Consider the following 16451-nt stretch of genomic DNA (forward strand, 5'->3'; position numbering starts at 1 on the left):
GGCATTACAGTAGTCTAATCGATACGGCAGGCCTTAGAGGAGGGCATTACAGTAGTCTAATCGATAAGGCAGGCCTTAGAGGAGGGCATTACAGTAGTCTAATCGATAAGGCAGGCCGGAGAGGAGGGCATTACAGTAGTCTAATCGATAAGGCAGGCCTGAGAGGAGGGCATTACAGTAGTCTAATCGATAAGGCAGGCCTTAGAGGAGGGCATTACAGTAGTCTAATCGATAAGGCAGGCCTTAGAGGAGGGCATTACAGTAGTCTAATCGATAAGGCAGGCCTTAGAGGAGGGCATTACAGTAGTCTAATCGATAAGGCAGGCCTTAGAGGAGGGCATTACAGTAGTCTAATCGATAAGGCAGGCCTTAGAGGAGGGCATTACAGTAGTCTAATCGATAAGGCAGGCCTTAGAGGAGGGCATTACAGTAGTCTAATCGATAAGGCAGGCCTTAGAGGAGGGCATTACAGTAGTCTAATCGATAAGGCAGGCCTTAGAGGAGGGCATTACAGTAGTCTAATCGATAAGGCAGGCCGGAGAGGAGGGCATTACAGTAGTCTAATCGATAAGGCAGGCCTGAGAGGAGGGCATTACAGTAGTCTAATCGATAAGGCAGGCCTTAGAGGAGGGCATTACAGTAGTCTAATCGATAAGGCAGGCCTTAGAGGAGGGCATTACAGTAGTCTAATCGATAAGGCAGGCCTGAGAGGAGGGCATTACAGTAGTCTAATCGATAAGGCAGGCCTTAGAGGAGGGCATTACAGTAGTCTAATCGATAAGGCAGGCCTTAGAGGAGGGCATTACAGTAGTCTAATCGATAAGGCAGGCCTGAGAGGAGGGCATTACAGTAGTCTAATCGATAAGGCAGGCCTTAGAGGAGGGCATTACAGTAGTCTAATCGATAAGGCAGGCCTTAGAGGAGGGCATTACAGTAGTCTAATCGATAAGGCAGGCCTGAGAGGAGGGCATTACAGTAGTCTAATCGATAAGGCAGGCCTGAGAGGAGGGCATTACAGTAGTCTAATCGATAAGGCAGGCCTTAGAGGAGGGCATTACAGTAGTCTAATCGATAAGGCAGGCCTTAGAGGAGGGCATTACAGTAGTCTAATCGATAAGGCAGGCCTTAGAGGAGGGCATTACAGTAGTCTAATCGATAAGGCAGGCCTTAGAGGAGGGCATTACAGTAGTCTAATCGATAAGGCAGGCCTTAGAGGAGGGCATTACAGTAGTCTAATCGATAAGGCAGGCCTTAGAGGAGGGCATTACAGTAGTCTAATCGATAAGGCAGGCCTGAGAGGAGGGCATTACAGTAGTCTAATCGATAAGGCAGGCCTGAGAGGAGGGCATTACAGTAGTCTAATCGATAAGGCAGGCCTTAGAGGAGGGCATTACAGTAGTCTAATCGATAAGGCAGGCCTTAGAGGAGGGCATTACAGTAGTCTAATCGATAAGGCAGGCCTTAGAGGAGGGCATTACAGTAGTCTAATCGATAAGGCAGGCCTTAGAGGAGGGCATTACAGTAGTCTAATCGATAAGGCAGGCCTTAGAGGAGGGCATTACAGTAGTCTAATCGATAAGGCAGGCCTTAGAGGAGGGCATTACAGTAGTCTAATCGATAAGGCAGGCCTTAGAGGAGGGCATTACAGTAGTCTAATCGATAAGGCAGGCCTGAGAGGAGGGCATTACAGTAGTCTAATCGATAAGGCAGGCCTTAGAGGAGGGCATTACAGTAGTCTAATCGATAAGGCAGGCCTTAGAGGAGGGCATTACAGTAGTCTAATCGATAAGGCAGGCCTTAGAGGAGGGCATTACAGTAGTCTAATCGATAAGGCAGGCCTTAGAGGAGGGCATTACAGTAGTCTAATCGATAAGGCAGGCCTTAGAGGAGGGCATTACAGTAGTCTAATCGATAAGGCAGGCCTTAGAGGAGGGCATTACAGTAGTCTAATCGAGAAAATACAAAAGCATGGACCAATGCTTTAGCATCATCTAATGACTATGACAACAGACACATCTCCATGGTAACCAGCACGTAACTATGACGGTATGAGGTACGGTCGCCCCTAAACCATCTCGCCCCTCGATTTATTACCGCTCGGTGCCGCGGTTCTTGCATTCTTTATTTTGTTTTACTGAGAATAAGTTTTACTGAGGTTAAGGTTAGGAATAAGGTTAGGTTAAGGTTAGGTTTAGGCATAGTTTTACTGAGGTTAAGGTTAGGTTTAGACATAGTTTTACTGAGGTTAAGGTCAGGTTTAGGCATAGTTTTACTGAGGTTAAGGTTAGGTTTAGACATAGTTTTACTGAGGTTAAGGTTAGGAATAAGGTTAGGTTTAGACATAGTTTTACTGAGGTTAAGGTTAGGAATAAGGTTAGGTTTAGACAGTTTTACTGAGGTTAAGGTTAGGAATAAGGTTAGGTTTAGACATAGTTTTACTGAGGTTAAGGTTAGGTTTAGACATAGTTTTACTGAGGTTAAGGTTAGGTTTAGACATAGTTTTACTGAGGTTAAGGTTAGGTTTAGACATAGTTTTACTGAGGTTAAGGTCAGGTTTAGACATAGTTTTACTGAGGTTAAGGTTAGGTTTAGGCATAGTTTTACTGAGGTTAAGGTTAGGTTTAGACATAGTTTTACTGAGGTTAAGGTCAGGTTTAGACATAGTTTTACTGAGGTTAAGGTTAGGTTTAGACATAGTTTTACTGAGGTTAAGGTTAGGTTTAGACATAGTTTTACTGAGGTTAAGGTTACGTTTAGGCATAGTTTTACTGAGGTTAAGGTTAGGTTTAGACATAGTTTTACTGAGGTTAAGGTTAGGTTTAGGCATAGTTTTACTGAGGTTAAGGTTAGGTTTAGACATAGTTTTACTGAGGTTAAGGTTAGGTTTAGACATAGTTTTACTGAGGTTAAGGTTAGGTTTAGACATAGTTTTACTGAGGTTAAGGTTAGGTTTAGACATAGTTTTACTGAGGTTAAGGTCAGGTTTAGACATAGTTTTACTGAGGCTAAGGTTAGGTTTAGACATAGTTTTACTGAGGTTAAGGTTAGGTTTAGGCATAGTTTTACTGAGGTTAAGGTTAGGTCTAGACATAGTTTTACTGAGGTTAAGGTCAGGTTTAGACATAGTTTTACTGAGGTTAAGGTTAGGTTTAGACATAGTTTTACTGAGGTTAAGGTCAGGTTTAGACATAGTTTTACTGAGGTTAAGGTTAGGTTTAGACATAGTTTTACTGAGGTTAAGGTTAGGTTTAGACATAGTTTTACTGAGGTTAAGGTTAGGTTTAGGCATAGTTTTACTGAGGTTAAGGTTAGGTTTAGACATAGTTTTACTGAGGTTAAGGTCAGGTTTAGACATAGTTTTACTGAGGTTAAGGTTAGGTTTAGACATAGTTTTACTGAGGTTAAGGTTAGGTTTAGGCATAGTTTTACTGAGGTTAAGGTTAGGTTTAGACATAGTTTTACTGAGGTTAAGGTCAGGTTTAGACATAGTTTTACTGAGGTTAAGGTTAGGTTTAGACATAGTTTTACTGAGGTTAAGGTTAGGTTTAGGCATAGTTTTACTGAGGTTAAGGTCAGGTTTAGACATAGTTTTACTGAGGTTAAGGTTAGGTTTAGACATAGTTTTACTGAGGTTAAGGTTAGGTTTAGCATAGTTTTACTGAGGTTAAGGTTAGGTTTAGACATAGTTTTACTGAGGTTAAGGTCAGGTTTAGACATAGTTTTACTGAGGTTAAGGTTAGGTTTAGACATAGTTATACTGAGGTTAAGGTTAGGAATAAGGTTAGGTTTAGACATAGTTTTACTGAGGTTAAGGTCAGGTTTAGACATAGTTTTACTGAGGTTAAGGTTAGGTTTAGACATAGTTTTACTGAGGTTAAGGTTAGGTTTAGACATAGTTTTACTGAGGTTAAGGTTAGGTTTAGACATAGTTTTACTGAGGTTAAGGTCAGGTTTAGACATAGTTTTACTGAGGTTAAGGTCAGGTTTAGACATAGTTTTACTGAGGTTAAGGTTAGGTTTAGACATAGTTTTACTGAGGTTAAGGTTAGGTTTAGGCATAGTTTTACTGAGGTTAAGGTTAGGTTTAGACATAGTTTTACTGAGGTTAAGGTTAGGTTTAGCATAGTTTTACTGAGGTTAAGGTTAGGTTTAGACATAGTTTTACTGAGGTTAAGGTCAGGTTTAGACATAGTTTTACTGAGGTTAAGGTTAGGTTTAGACATAGTTATACTGAGGTTAAGGTTAGGAATAAGGTTAGGTTTAGACATAGTTTTACTGAGGTTAAGGTCAGGTTTAGACATAGTTTTACTGAGGTTAAGGTTAGGTTTAGACATAGTTTTACTGAGGTTAAGGTTAGGTTTAGACATAGTTTTACTGAGGTTAAGGTTAGGTTTAGACATAGTTTTACTGAGGTTAAGGTCAGGTTTAGACATAGTTTTACTGAGGTTAAGGTCAGGTTTAGACATAGTTTTACTGAGGTTAAGGTTAGGTTTAGACATAGTTTTACTGAGGTTAAGGTTAGGTTTAGGCATAGTTTTACTGAGGTTAAGGTTAGGTTTAGACATAGTTTTACTGAGGTTAAGGTCAGGTTTAGACATAGTTTTACTGAGGTTAAGGTTAGGTTTAGGCATAGTTTTACTGAGGTTAAGGTTAGGTTTAGACATAGTTTTACTGAGGTTAAGGTTAGGTTTAGACATAGTTTTACTGAGGTTAAGGTTAGGTTTAGACATAGTTTTACTGAGGTTAAGGTCAGGTTTAGACATAGTTTTACTGAGGTTAAGGTCAGGTTTAGACATAGTTTTACTGAGGTTAAGGTTAGGTTTAGACATAGTTTTACTGAGGTTAAGGTTAGGTTTAGGCATAGTTTTACTGAGGTTAAGGTTAGGTTTAGACATAGTTTTACTGAGGTTAAGGTCAGGTTTAGACATAGTTTTACTGAGGTTAAGGTTAGGTTTAGACATAGTTTTACTGAGGTTAAAGGTTAAAGGTCACCCACCCAGACATGGCGCGGCAGAGCGCGGCGTTGACGGTCGCGGTCCCACAGCTCAGAACGTTTCGCTCCACCAGGTGGTTCAGCGAGGGGTCAAGGGTCACGCGCAGCCGGCAGTCTCCGTCCGTCACCGTGACGTCATAGAGGTCGTCACCTAGGCAACCACACGATACACATTCACAGATCGGTCACCGTGACATCACAGAGGTCACCGTGACATCACAGAGGTCACCGTTACATCACAGAGGTCATACATATTTTCAGATGGCGGTCGGCAGCCAATTCAATATCATTTGTGGGGTCCTTGACATGAAATATTGAGCACCACTGATACAGAAACATGAGGTATTTCAGAAAACTGTCAGGATTTAGAAGACATTTTTTTTATTTCGACGTCAGGGTTAAAGGGTAAGACCACTTTTGTTGAGGTTTGTGTTACTTTGCCATGATGCAACTCCAAATGTGGACAAGAAATAAAAAAAATAACTGCTCCAGTGATTAGTTTTGGTGATGCTCTATATTGTCTGAATCAACATTGTTTGTGTTTGTTTACGTACTAAAAGAGTGACTTTGAGAGCTGTTTTAGCTACAATGTAAGTCAATGAGGAGCATATTATCAATTATCAATTTCTAATCACTGGAGCAATTATTTCTTATTTCTTGTCCACATTTGGAGTTGCATCATGGCAAGGTAACTACACAACCCAAACCTCAAAAAAAGTGGTCTTACCCTTTAATGATTATATCTGGTTTCAGTATTTATTATCTATGATGTATTTTCTCTATTATTAAGGTTATTCCCTGAGAACTCCTGACCAAAGCAACCACATGATTCATTCACAGAGCATATACTGACCTCTATGGACCGTGTGGGGGAAGTACAGGGCAGATCCAGTGTCTCTGATGTAACGATCCACTGATAAAACAAGCAGAGACTCACCACACACCACCTGCACGCGCACACACACACACACACACACACTCACACGCACACGCGCACACACACACACACACACACACACACACACACACACACACACACACACACACACACACACACACACACACACACACACACACACACACACACACACACACACACACACACACACACACACGCGCGCGCACGCATGCATGCACACACACGCACACGCACACGCACACGCTTCAATGAAAGGCCTTCATGTATTGAGTTGTGGACTTGTGCTTGAAATGTACTGTAATTCTGCAAACTGTTCAATCAATCAATCAATCAATCAATCAATCAATGATAAATATTTAGGCCTACTGTATCGATTTTAAATCATTCTTGTGTTTAAATAAATCCTCGAACTTAGCAGACCGTGGCTTGTATTGAACTGTACTGTACTGTACTGTACTGTACTGTACTGTACTGTACTGTACTGTACTGTACTGTACTGTACTGTACTGTACTGTACTGTACTGTACTGTACTGTACTGTAATAAAGTATTCAGTAACGTGACAGTCATGTAATAAAGCAGTGGTTTTCAACCCCTTTCATAAGTCCATTATTTATTCAGCATCTGAGCCACGGACCACCGTTTGATGACGTTTAGCCTCTCATTGATTGATTGATTGATTGATAGATTGAAGTATTTATTAACAGTTTGCAGAATTACAGTAGCCTACATTTCAAGCACAATTAAACTCAATACATAGACTGTTAACTGTGAGTGGACGACCCAATAAAGCATTAAACTTGTTTACAAGAGGGTCCACCATGTTCAATTCATCAAATTTTTAGAGACGTACAAATAGACACTTAGTTAAAGAACAGAACAGGATTTCACCAGACCCAAAACTAAAGAATATCTTGTCGTTGCGGATAAGATTAAGTCCATGATGTATTGGTACCATTAGGAGCCCCCCCCCCTTTTCCCCCTCACTGTATATGTTTATTTTCCCTTTTTGCTTCCTTTATGATGAATTCCTGTTCTGTTCTTTGACTACATAGAAGTGTCTATTTGTACGTCTCTAAATGTTTTGATGAATTGAACAATGTGGACCCTGTTGTAAACAAGTGTAATGCTTAATTGGGTCGTCCACTCACAGTTAACAGTCTTTGTATTGAGTTTGTGCTTGAAATGTACTGTAAATTCTGCAAACTGTTAATACATATTTCAATCAATCAATCAAAAGAGATAACAGGCAAATGTTGATCAAAATAATAATTATTCTATTGTGTAGACTTCTTGTAAATTAAGTAATGCAGATGTTTATGAATAATGTAACTCGAGAGCGTATGCAACCAAAATGGACGCTCTCAAGAGTTAAAGGGACACTTCACCCTTTTTGCAAAAAAATATATGTTAATGACGTTTAGAAGCTTTAGAACACTTTCCTGGGGGTCTTTATGTGTGTAATATGTGGTTTTAGATATTTTAGATTGTAGCAGTGAGCACAGTGTCTCTGATGTCATGGACACTGGGCTCACTTCCTTCCTGGACTACATGTTGTCTCAGTAAGACAGCTCTCCCCCTATCCACAAGGAGGAGCAGTGCACCAAAGAATTATGGGAATTGTAGTCCAGGAAGGTAGTGAGACCAGTGTCCATGACATCAGAGACAACAGGCTCACTGCTACAATCTAAAATATCTAAAACCACATATTACACACATAAATACCCCCAGGAAAGTGATCTGAAGCTTCTAAACGTCATTAACATATATTAAAATAATATATTAAAATTTAAAATATATATTATTAGGGTCCATTTGGTCATCTACGCTCCATCATTTAGCTGGGTACTGTACTGTACTGTACTGTACTGTACTGTACTGTACTGTACTGTACTGTACTGTACTGTACTGTACTGTAGCCTATACTGTCCTGTGCTCATGCAGTCTTCATGCAAACTGTTGATAAAAATCCTTCAGTATGACGTCATAATGTAATAATACAGTAGCCTATTCAGTGACGTGCAGTGTAGTTTTCGTCGACTAAAACTAAGACGAAAAATGTTCGTCGACTTCCTTTTTTCACTGACTAAAACTATTATAAAAACTAAATAAAAACGAATATATGATGACTAAAACTAACACTAAATATACTGACAATTTCGTCAACAAATAAAAACTAGACTAAAATGTTAGGAAGGGACTAGTGGACAAGAGATCCAGTTGCTGAAAATAGCAGATATACAATCTCACAACGAGATTGTATATCTGCTGTTTTCAGCATGCAACCAAAGTGTAAAATATGTCATTACAACGACATCAACACCTGTCAAAACACATTTCAGTCGACTAAATCAACTGTACATTTAGTCGACTAAAACTAGACTAAACACTAGAACATTCCAGGTGACTAAAATGTGACTAAAACTAAGTGAAAACTATTCAAGAGACTAGTGACTAAAACTAAAATAGAAATTTGCTGCCAAAAACAACACTGCTGTAGCCTACTGTCCTGTGCTCATGCAGTCTTCATGCAAACTGTTCATAAAACTCAGTCAATGTGACGTCATAATGTAATAATACAGTATTCGGTGACGTGACGTCATGACATGTAATAAAGCATTCGGTATTTACCTGGTTGGTGAGCCCCGCCCCCTGCAGTCTGGACAGTACTCTGGTCAGAACACAGATTCTGCTGCTGCTGCTGGGCGCCGCCATGTTGGATCCAAACAAACAACATCCTCATTCCCCGACGTCACAACGACATCCTCTGGGACCGGAGCTGCTCAACCCCGTTTCCGTATCCCCTCAATAAACCGGATCTGCTTTAAAGCTGAACGCGAGTTGGAGGTTTGCTGCTCCTCCGTCCCAGTTCTAAAGTGTGGTGAGACAGTGCCACCTGCTGGCGACTGTGACGAACTGCTTTAAACTGCTGCTACTGTATATTGAGTCTGCTTTGAGCAGTGGTTCCAAAACCATTACATGTCAAGGTTGACACATTGACACATAATATTAGCCCGCGGACCCCCTTTTGAAGAGCTATGCCAGGGACCCCCATGAGAGAAGATCTGTACGGCTCTAGCAATGACTCTCAACCATTTAAATTTCAAGGACCCCCGGTTTAATTTGACCCGCATGCATTAGTCTACGGACCCCCCATTTAATGGCATTCTCATGGGACCCCCAATTTATATTGTAATTAAAACTCTGGTTTAACTTTTAAAAATATATATATATTTTTGCTAATTCTATGCCCATTTATAATAATTATTATAGGCTAATAATAATAAATTAATAATTTAAATTTGGGGGATATCTTTCACAATAATGAATAAAACATGTTCTAGACATTCTAATGATCACATTCGATACCGATATCGATACATGGGGGTCCAGTATCTGCCGATACAGAGTACCGATCCGATACCCCCCACAAAGAAACGTAATAACCTATTAAGCTGTATGCCTCACTGTGTGGAGTCTGGAATCATTATTTTGTGTAAGGCAACATCAAGGCTTGACTTAAACATTACTTTCCCAACTTTGTAAAACAAAATGTAACAAACACAGATATAAATGCACTGAATTATTTATTAAATAACTGTGCAACAATTAGACCAGGTTAATGTGTGCGCAGGCTAGCCTTGCTGCATTCCACATGTTATACTGTCAATACTACACTGCTGTGTCTCAGAGGAGGTAGAGTTGTTTTCATACTGTAATTACACATAATTATCGGATCGGATCGGATCGGATAATGGATCGGCCACCGATCCGATACCCGATCTAGAATTTCCGATACGAGTATCGGATCGGTGCATCCCTACTTTTATCAGGGGTAAATAGGTGGTCATAGGTTAAAAATAGTTCAAAGTCCAGAGATTTTTAATTTGTGTGAATTTCAGCCTCTGTGGGGGGGGGGGGGGGGGGTATTTATATGCAAATATCATGACCAATGTCATTGCAATGAACATCAATGATGACGTTTAGGTGAAAAAATAACATTAAAAATAATAATAATAATGATTAATGAATGAATGAATTAAAATATGTTGTAGTATTGCAACGCTGGGTGTTACAGGGATAAAGTGAATGGCAGATCAAGTGGCAAAGTGAGTTAATTTAACATTGTTTGAAGTCATTTAATGCAATCAAATAGGACTTCTCTGTGTAGATGTAAATGGGCTGTCAAGGCCAGAAAGTAGTTATAACTATAAACAATATAGCCATAGGCACGGGCTACCATCTCTTCTGTGCGCATGGCATGGCCATGATGTACACTTGGTGGCGCTACAGTTGGTTTGTAGTCTAGAAGATGTCTCTCGCGAGAGTTGGCAACACTGCGAGAGGGAAGGGGAGGGGCTTCCCTGCCCTTGTTTTTGCACAGCGCCAAACTCAAAGTGCGTGTGTGTGTGTGTGTGTGTGTGTGTGTGTGTGTGTGTGTGTGTGTGTGTGTGTGTGTGTGTGTGTGTGTGTGTGTGTGTGTGTGTGTGTGTGTGTGTGTGTGTGTGTGTGTGTGTGTGTGCGTGTGTGCGTGCGTGTGTGTGTGTGTGTGTGTGTGTGTGTGTGTGTGTGTGTGTGTGTGTGTGTGTGTGAGAGAGAGAGAGACGAGAGAGAGAGAGAGAGAGAGAGAGAGAGAGAGAGAGAGAGAGGTTTTCATTCATAGCCTACTGACTGTGGTTTCACTTGCGAGGGAAAAAAGCTATACTTTATCCATGATTACATCCAGACAGTATTGTAGACAGAAATACATGTCGAGTCTTTCTAAGGCACAAGTATTAATTCTCTGTTCATATTATTTGTAAAGTCTCTAGACTATAGAGCAGTAGTAGAGTAGTATTTGTAAAGTCTCTAGACTATAGAGCAGTAGAGAGCTATAGAGCCTGGCGCACTGAAACAAGCTGTTGTCGACCGTCAGCTGTGGAGACTTGTCCACAGAGAGAGAGAGAGAGAGAGAGAGAGAGATCGTTGTGGTGTGAATTTCATCCATTCACCAGGCAGTGAGTAAAATGACCAGGCGATTATGTATATATTTTTAATAATGTTATTATTTGCTTTTTTTCCCGTTTTAAAATACACGATGATCACAAACAAAACAGAGTGTTTGTTTGTTTGTGTGTGTGTGTGTGTGTGTGCACATTTGAATTGAACACATCACATACACCCACATACAACTCAAATATAATTGTAACTAGATTTATAGGGCTTTATATTAAAACGAATTGACATCATTATAACTCTGCTGTGTATGTATTCCTGAGGTTGGTATACAAGTTATGGAAATAATCATGTAATGAACGCGAGCAGATTCAAAGTTGTACACCTCTGGAGGTTAAAGGTGAAAGGCCAGAGGTTAAAATCTGTCAGGGATTCACATGTCTTAATGACTGTTGGTAGGGCGTTCCACATTTTGGTTGCATAGGAGCGAAAATAATTTAGTCCCTTTTTTGTTTGTATTCGGAATGGCACATCAGTGCATATAGTGCAGTGTTGTTTTCGTCGACTAAAACTAAGACGAAAAATGTTCGTCGACTACCTTTTTTCACTGACTAAAACTAAATAAAAACGAATCTATGATGACTAAAACTAAGACTAAATATACTGACAATTTTGTCAACAAATAAAAACAAGACTAAAATGTTAGGAAGGGACTAGTGGACAAGAGATCCAGTTTTATGCTGGGTTGCATGCTGAAAATAGCAGATCTACAATCTCACAACGCGTTGCACTGCGACGCGTTGTGAGATTGTAGATCTGCTATTTTCAGCATGCAACCAAAGTGTAAAATATGTCATTACAACGACATCAAGGCCTGTCAAAACACATTTTAGTCGACTAAATCAACTGTAGATTTAGTCGACTAAAATCGTATGACTGACATTGAGTCGACTAAAACTAGACTAAACACTAGAACATTCCAGGTGACTAAAATGTGACTAAGACTAAGTGAAAACTATTCAGGAGACTAAAACTCAAATAGAAATTTGCTGCCAAAAACAACACTGATATGGATTATCGTTGTTCCATATGTATAATATTCCATTATCCATATTTCCTCACCTCAACAGCTGGAACCCTTCTCACCAGCCCATCAGCTGCCAATACCACTCAAAATGGACGCCAAGACAATAAAGATGGAAGAAATTGATCAAGATTCCAAGGTAAATCTATTCATATTTCATAATGTGTATTCCAGAACACTTTCATCACGCCGTTGTCTGTAATTACATTAGCACACCTAAACCTAACTTTAACCCTCTCTCAACCCTTAACGCACCCCTCACCAACCTTAATCCGGTCGTTTTAACGCACCCCTCACCAACCTTAATCCGGTCGTTTTAACGCACCCCTCACCAACCTTAATCCGGTCGTTTTAACGCACCCCTCACCAACCTTAATCCAGTCGTTTTAACGCACCCCTCACCAACCTTAATCCGGTCGTCTTAACGCACCCCTCACCAACCTTAATCCGGTCGTTTTAACGCATCCCTCACCAACCTTAATCCGGTCGTTTTAACGCACCCCTCACCAACCTTAATCCTGTCGTTTTAACGCACCCCTCACCAACCTTAATCCGGTCATTTTAACGCACCCCTCACCAACCTTAATCCGGTCATTTTAACACACCCCTCACCAACCTTAATCCGGTCGTCTTAACGCACCCCTCACCAACCTTAATCCGGTCGTTTTAACGCACCCCTCACCAACCTTAATCCGGTCGTCTTAACGCACCCCTCACCAACCTTAATCCGGTCGTTTTAACGCACCCCTCACCAACCTTAATCCGGTCGTCTTAACGCACCCCTCACCAACCTTAATCCGGTCGTTTTAACGGACCCCTCACCAACCTTAATCCGGTCGTCTTAACGCACCCCTCACCAACCTTAATCCGGTCGTTTTAACGGACCCCTCACCAACCTTAATCCAGTCGTTTTAACGCACCCCTCATCAACCTTAATCCGGTCGTTTTAACGCACCCCTCACCGACCTTAAAAAAGGCTGATCTACAATATAGCGCGGTACTCAGTGCCGCGCTATGATCTTGTAGATCCACTTTTTTTCAATAGCTAAAGCATAACATGATGCTTAAAACAACAAAAGGGGTTCCCGCCCAAAATGGGTTGATTCCTATTCCTAAACCAGTTCCTCTCTATTCCACTTCTGTATATTTACATACTTTACATACAGAATGACTCACTGAAATTATTATTATTATTTACATACTTTACATACAGAATGACTCATTTTGATTTTAGTTTTAGTCATAGACTTTTGAATAGTTTTCATTTAGTTTGAGTCACATTTTAGTCACCTGGAATGTCTTAGTGTTAGTCTAGTTTTAGTCGACTAAATCTACAGTTGATTTAGTCGACTAAAATGTATTTTGTCGGGCCTTGATGCCGTCAAAATGACAGATTTTACACTTAGCCGATCTACAAGCTCAGTGGGCTTGTAGATCGACTATTTTCAGCATGCAACCAAGTGTAAATTCACTTATACTGGATCTCTAGTCCATATCTGTCAGTATATTTAGTCTCAGTTTTAGTCATCATAGCTTAGTTTTCATTTAGTTTCTATTTAGTTTTTGTCCGTGAAAAAAGGTAGTCGGCGAACATTTTTCGTCTTAGTTTTTAGTCGACGAAAACAACACTGGTTCTGACACCACACAGGTTTTGACATTGTTTTTTTTAGTTTTGACACACAATTTGCAACATTTCACAAGATCAGTATCGGACACACATCGGTATGGGCCGATCACGAGAAAAGCAATCGGTGATCGGTATTGGTCCCAAAAAACCTGATCGGAGCGTCCCTAACTGAAATGTTTTTTTTTGTTTTTTTTTATCACAATGTTCTCAGGAAGCAGCAGCAGGGCATCATGTCAGCCATGACATTTCCTATTGCACTGGAAGAGAAACGGTGGAGATAACGTGTGACAGAGCCCAGACCGTCGCAGATGCACTGCAGATAGATTTAACCGACAAAGCGCATAAAGAACTTGTGATTCTGAGAGGTAAAAGGCCTGTCGCCTCACACTGCCCCTGCTGGCTAATTGGAAAAGATGATCTTCTGAATATTAAATATATAAAAGCTGAGGGAAACTCTGAACCCCCAAAGGGTGTAGTAGTCGGTTCTCCGCAACTCAAGGCTGTAATCTTTCACGTAAAGACAGAAGGAGGTAAGGGCATCAAGAATAACATTCTGAACAATAAGAATCTTAAAAACATAGCCGACGACTGCGACGAGGTCAGCGTGTATGCGTTTGACGGAGAAACGGTAGAGGTCGCTCTGAAACGAGATGGACGCTTCAAAAGTGATGTGTTCAGTAAATACTTGCTGAGAAAGCTAACTGATAACAAATGTGATGACAGAGACATGAAATGGTCCAATGATGTTAAACATCTTGATAACAAAACTTTGATGATCATACAGGGCAAACCTAGTGCTAAACCCAAGAGACCAGTCTCCCGTACCAGTACCAGTGCTATTACCAGTCCCAGTACCATTTCCTCACAGCCGTCGGCAACGCATGTGCCAGTTAATACTGACACGGTGGAGCGAGCGGCAAAACTAAATTATTTCCCTACTCTGGCGGTCAAACCACGTCCAATTGCAGATTCTGAGAAAACCCTCGCTATCCTACGTGCACAGTTCCCAGGTTTATTGAAACGCATGCAAGACAGAGAAGGAAAGTTAAAAACGGAGAGAGAGCTCTTCCGTGTAGAACATGGAAAGAATATCAAAACATGCAAGTCAGTGAAAATGCAGAGGCGGTTAATGGTCCGGGCTGACTCTGTTTGTTGGGTGAGAGAAGAGGGCTTTGCTCTAGGGAGTGGCTTTCTCCTGTTTGATAAGTTCATCCTCACATGTGCTCATGTGATTTATGACAAAGATAATAAACGCCTGAGGCAGAAGCTTACAGTGTCTTTCTGTTATGAGGGCCGAGAGGATCTAGAGCACCTTCAGTCAGTGCCTGTTAAACCAGTGCTAGTTGTCTATGAGGCTGTGAATGAGTCAGGATGTTATCATGATTTTGCTCTGCTGGAGCTTGACTCAGCCCCTACCCAAAGTGGACTGTTAAAAGACTTTGCCGCCTCGCCTCAGACGGGTGGAATCTGTCTCATGGGACACCCAGAAGGAGAAGTGAAACAGACAGACGCATGCTTCATCATTCCACTTGATGACCGTGAAAAGGTTGTGACAGATCGTTTTAAGGAGGTTGAGATGCAGCTCATTACTGATCAATACTTTGTCTTTGACCCGCTGGTTGATCAAAGTCCATATTTAGCTTATGATACATGCTTCTCCTATGGATCCTCTGGCTCCCCTGTCTTTGATGAGGTTTGTAATGTCATTGCGATGCACACGGGGGGTTACGTATATAAGACTAAGGAAGGACAGCCCCAGAAGGTTTATCCCCAGAGTTTCATCGAGTACGCCCAGCCCCTGCCACGCATTCTTCCCAGAATCCTCATCCGAATAGTGGAAGGAGGGAGGTTTGATGTGCTGGAGGCATACCTCCGCTACCAGAATGCCGCGTGTGACCGTGAAGTGAAGGAGGATGTGAGGAGGATAGTGCAGGGGCAGAATCCCAGGGCATTTGAAAACTCTCTTAAAGACTATGACGGAGACTCTGAGAAAATCAAGGCTTTTACACAATTCTTCTGTCCACAAGACGATTCAGAGCCCATGGAAATATAACGGCTATGCTTGCACTGTTAGAGGACTCATCATAGGTGTCGACTACGCCGAGCATATATAGGCTTTAGATTCTGCTGTATGTTCATGAACAATGAATTAAAGGGATTGTGACATTAAAAAAAAGGTTTTGGAATTGTTCTTGTTTTTTTTAGGTTTTCTAATCTCAATTGCACCCAAAAAACATGAACTTTTAACATTCAGTAGATTTTCTGTGATCTGGGGTTTTCTGGCTCAAACAGGTGCTCTGATTTGCCGGCAGTAAGTGACATCACTTACTGCAAATCCCATATATGTCAATGGGATTTGCCAGCAGATGTCACTGTTTCACTGTGTTGCCTGTTTTCATTGTAGCTCAAAAGGCCCAAAAAACCCCAAAGAAAACTTCAGACCACAGAAAATCCACTGAATGTTCAAAGTTCAGGTTTTTTGGGTGTAATTGAGGTCATAAAACCTAAAATAAAAATAAATGAAAATGAATGTCATAAAACCTTTAATTAATTGTTTTATTTACGTGTCTGACTGCCTTTTGCAGCCCATATCCCTTACGGGATTATTCTGACACAAGTTACAGTACAATATATTTCCTGTACCAACACGCTGACCCCAAAATATTAAACAAAAGTAAATATCATATTACGATGTATACACGTAATGTATACAAAATGGACTGCATGATTCACGGAGTCCATTTTGTCGAGATAGAGACTAAAGTGGAGGGCGAGAGAGAGAGAGAGAGAGAGAGAGAGAGAGAGAGAGAGAGAGAGAGAGAGAGAGAGAGAGAGAGAGAGAGAGAGAGAGAGAGAGAGAGAGAGAGAGAGAGAGAGAGAGAGAGAGAGCCCTT

At 40.9% G+C, this 16451-nt stretch overlaps 2 protein-coding genes across 2 annotated transcripts in view; one reads left to right on the forward strand and one right to left on the reverse strand.

The window, feature by feature from the left end:
* The window catches only part of LOC310856066 (RPA-related protein RADX), a gene marked incomplete at its 5' end in the record, with an annotated part of 64043 nt that extends 55417 nt beyond the window's left edge, over nucleotides 1-8626 (reverse strand). Inside the window, 3 exons of the mRNA XM_083761283.1 lie at nucleotides 4997-5144; nucleotides 5847-5940; nucleotides 8543-8626. Of these exons, the coding sequence (XP_083617409.1) occupies nucleotides 4997-5144; nucleotides 5847-5940; nucleotides 8543-8626 (326 nt within the window). The remainder of the gene's footprint in view (nucleotides 1-4996; nucleotides 5145-5846; nucleotides 5941-8542) is intronic.
* A 5532-nt stretch (nucleotides 8627-14158) lies between these two features.
* LOC310856067 (serine protease FAM111A-like) lies at nucleotides 14159-15610 on the forward strand (the record flags this gene model as incomplete). Its single annotated transcript, XM_083761284.1, has 1 exon — nucleotides 14159-15610. Exon 1 carries the CDS (start codon nucleotides 14285-14287, stop codon nucleotides 15608-15610), a length of 1326 nt encoding a protein of 441 aa, XP_083617410.1. The 5' UTR covers nucleotides 14159-14284.
* Nucleotides 15611-16451: the final 841 nt, after the last annotated feature.

This window comes from Protomyctophum parallelum (genome assembly GCF_964188405.1).
Source record: "Protomyctophum parallelum genome assembly, chromosome: 3".
Taxonomy (NCBI): Eukaryota; Metazoa; Chordata; class Actinopteri; order Myctophiformes; family Myctophidae; genus Protomyctophum; species Protomyctophum parallelum.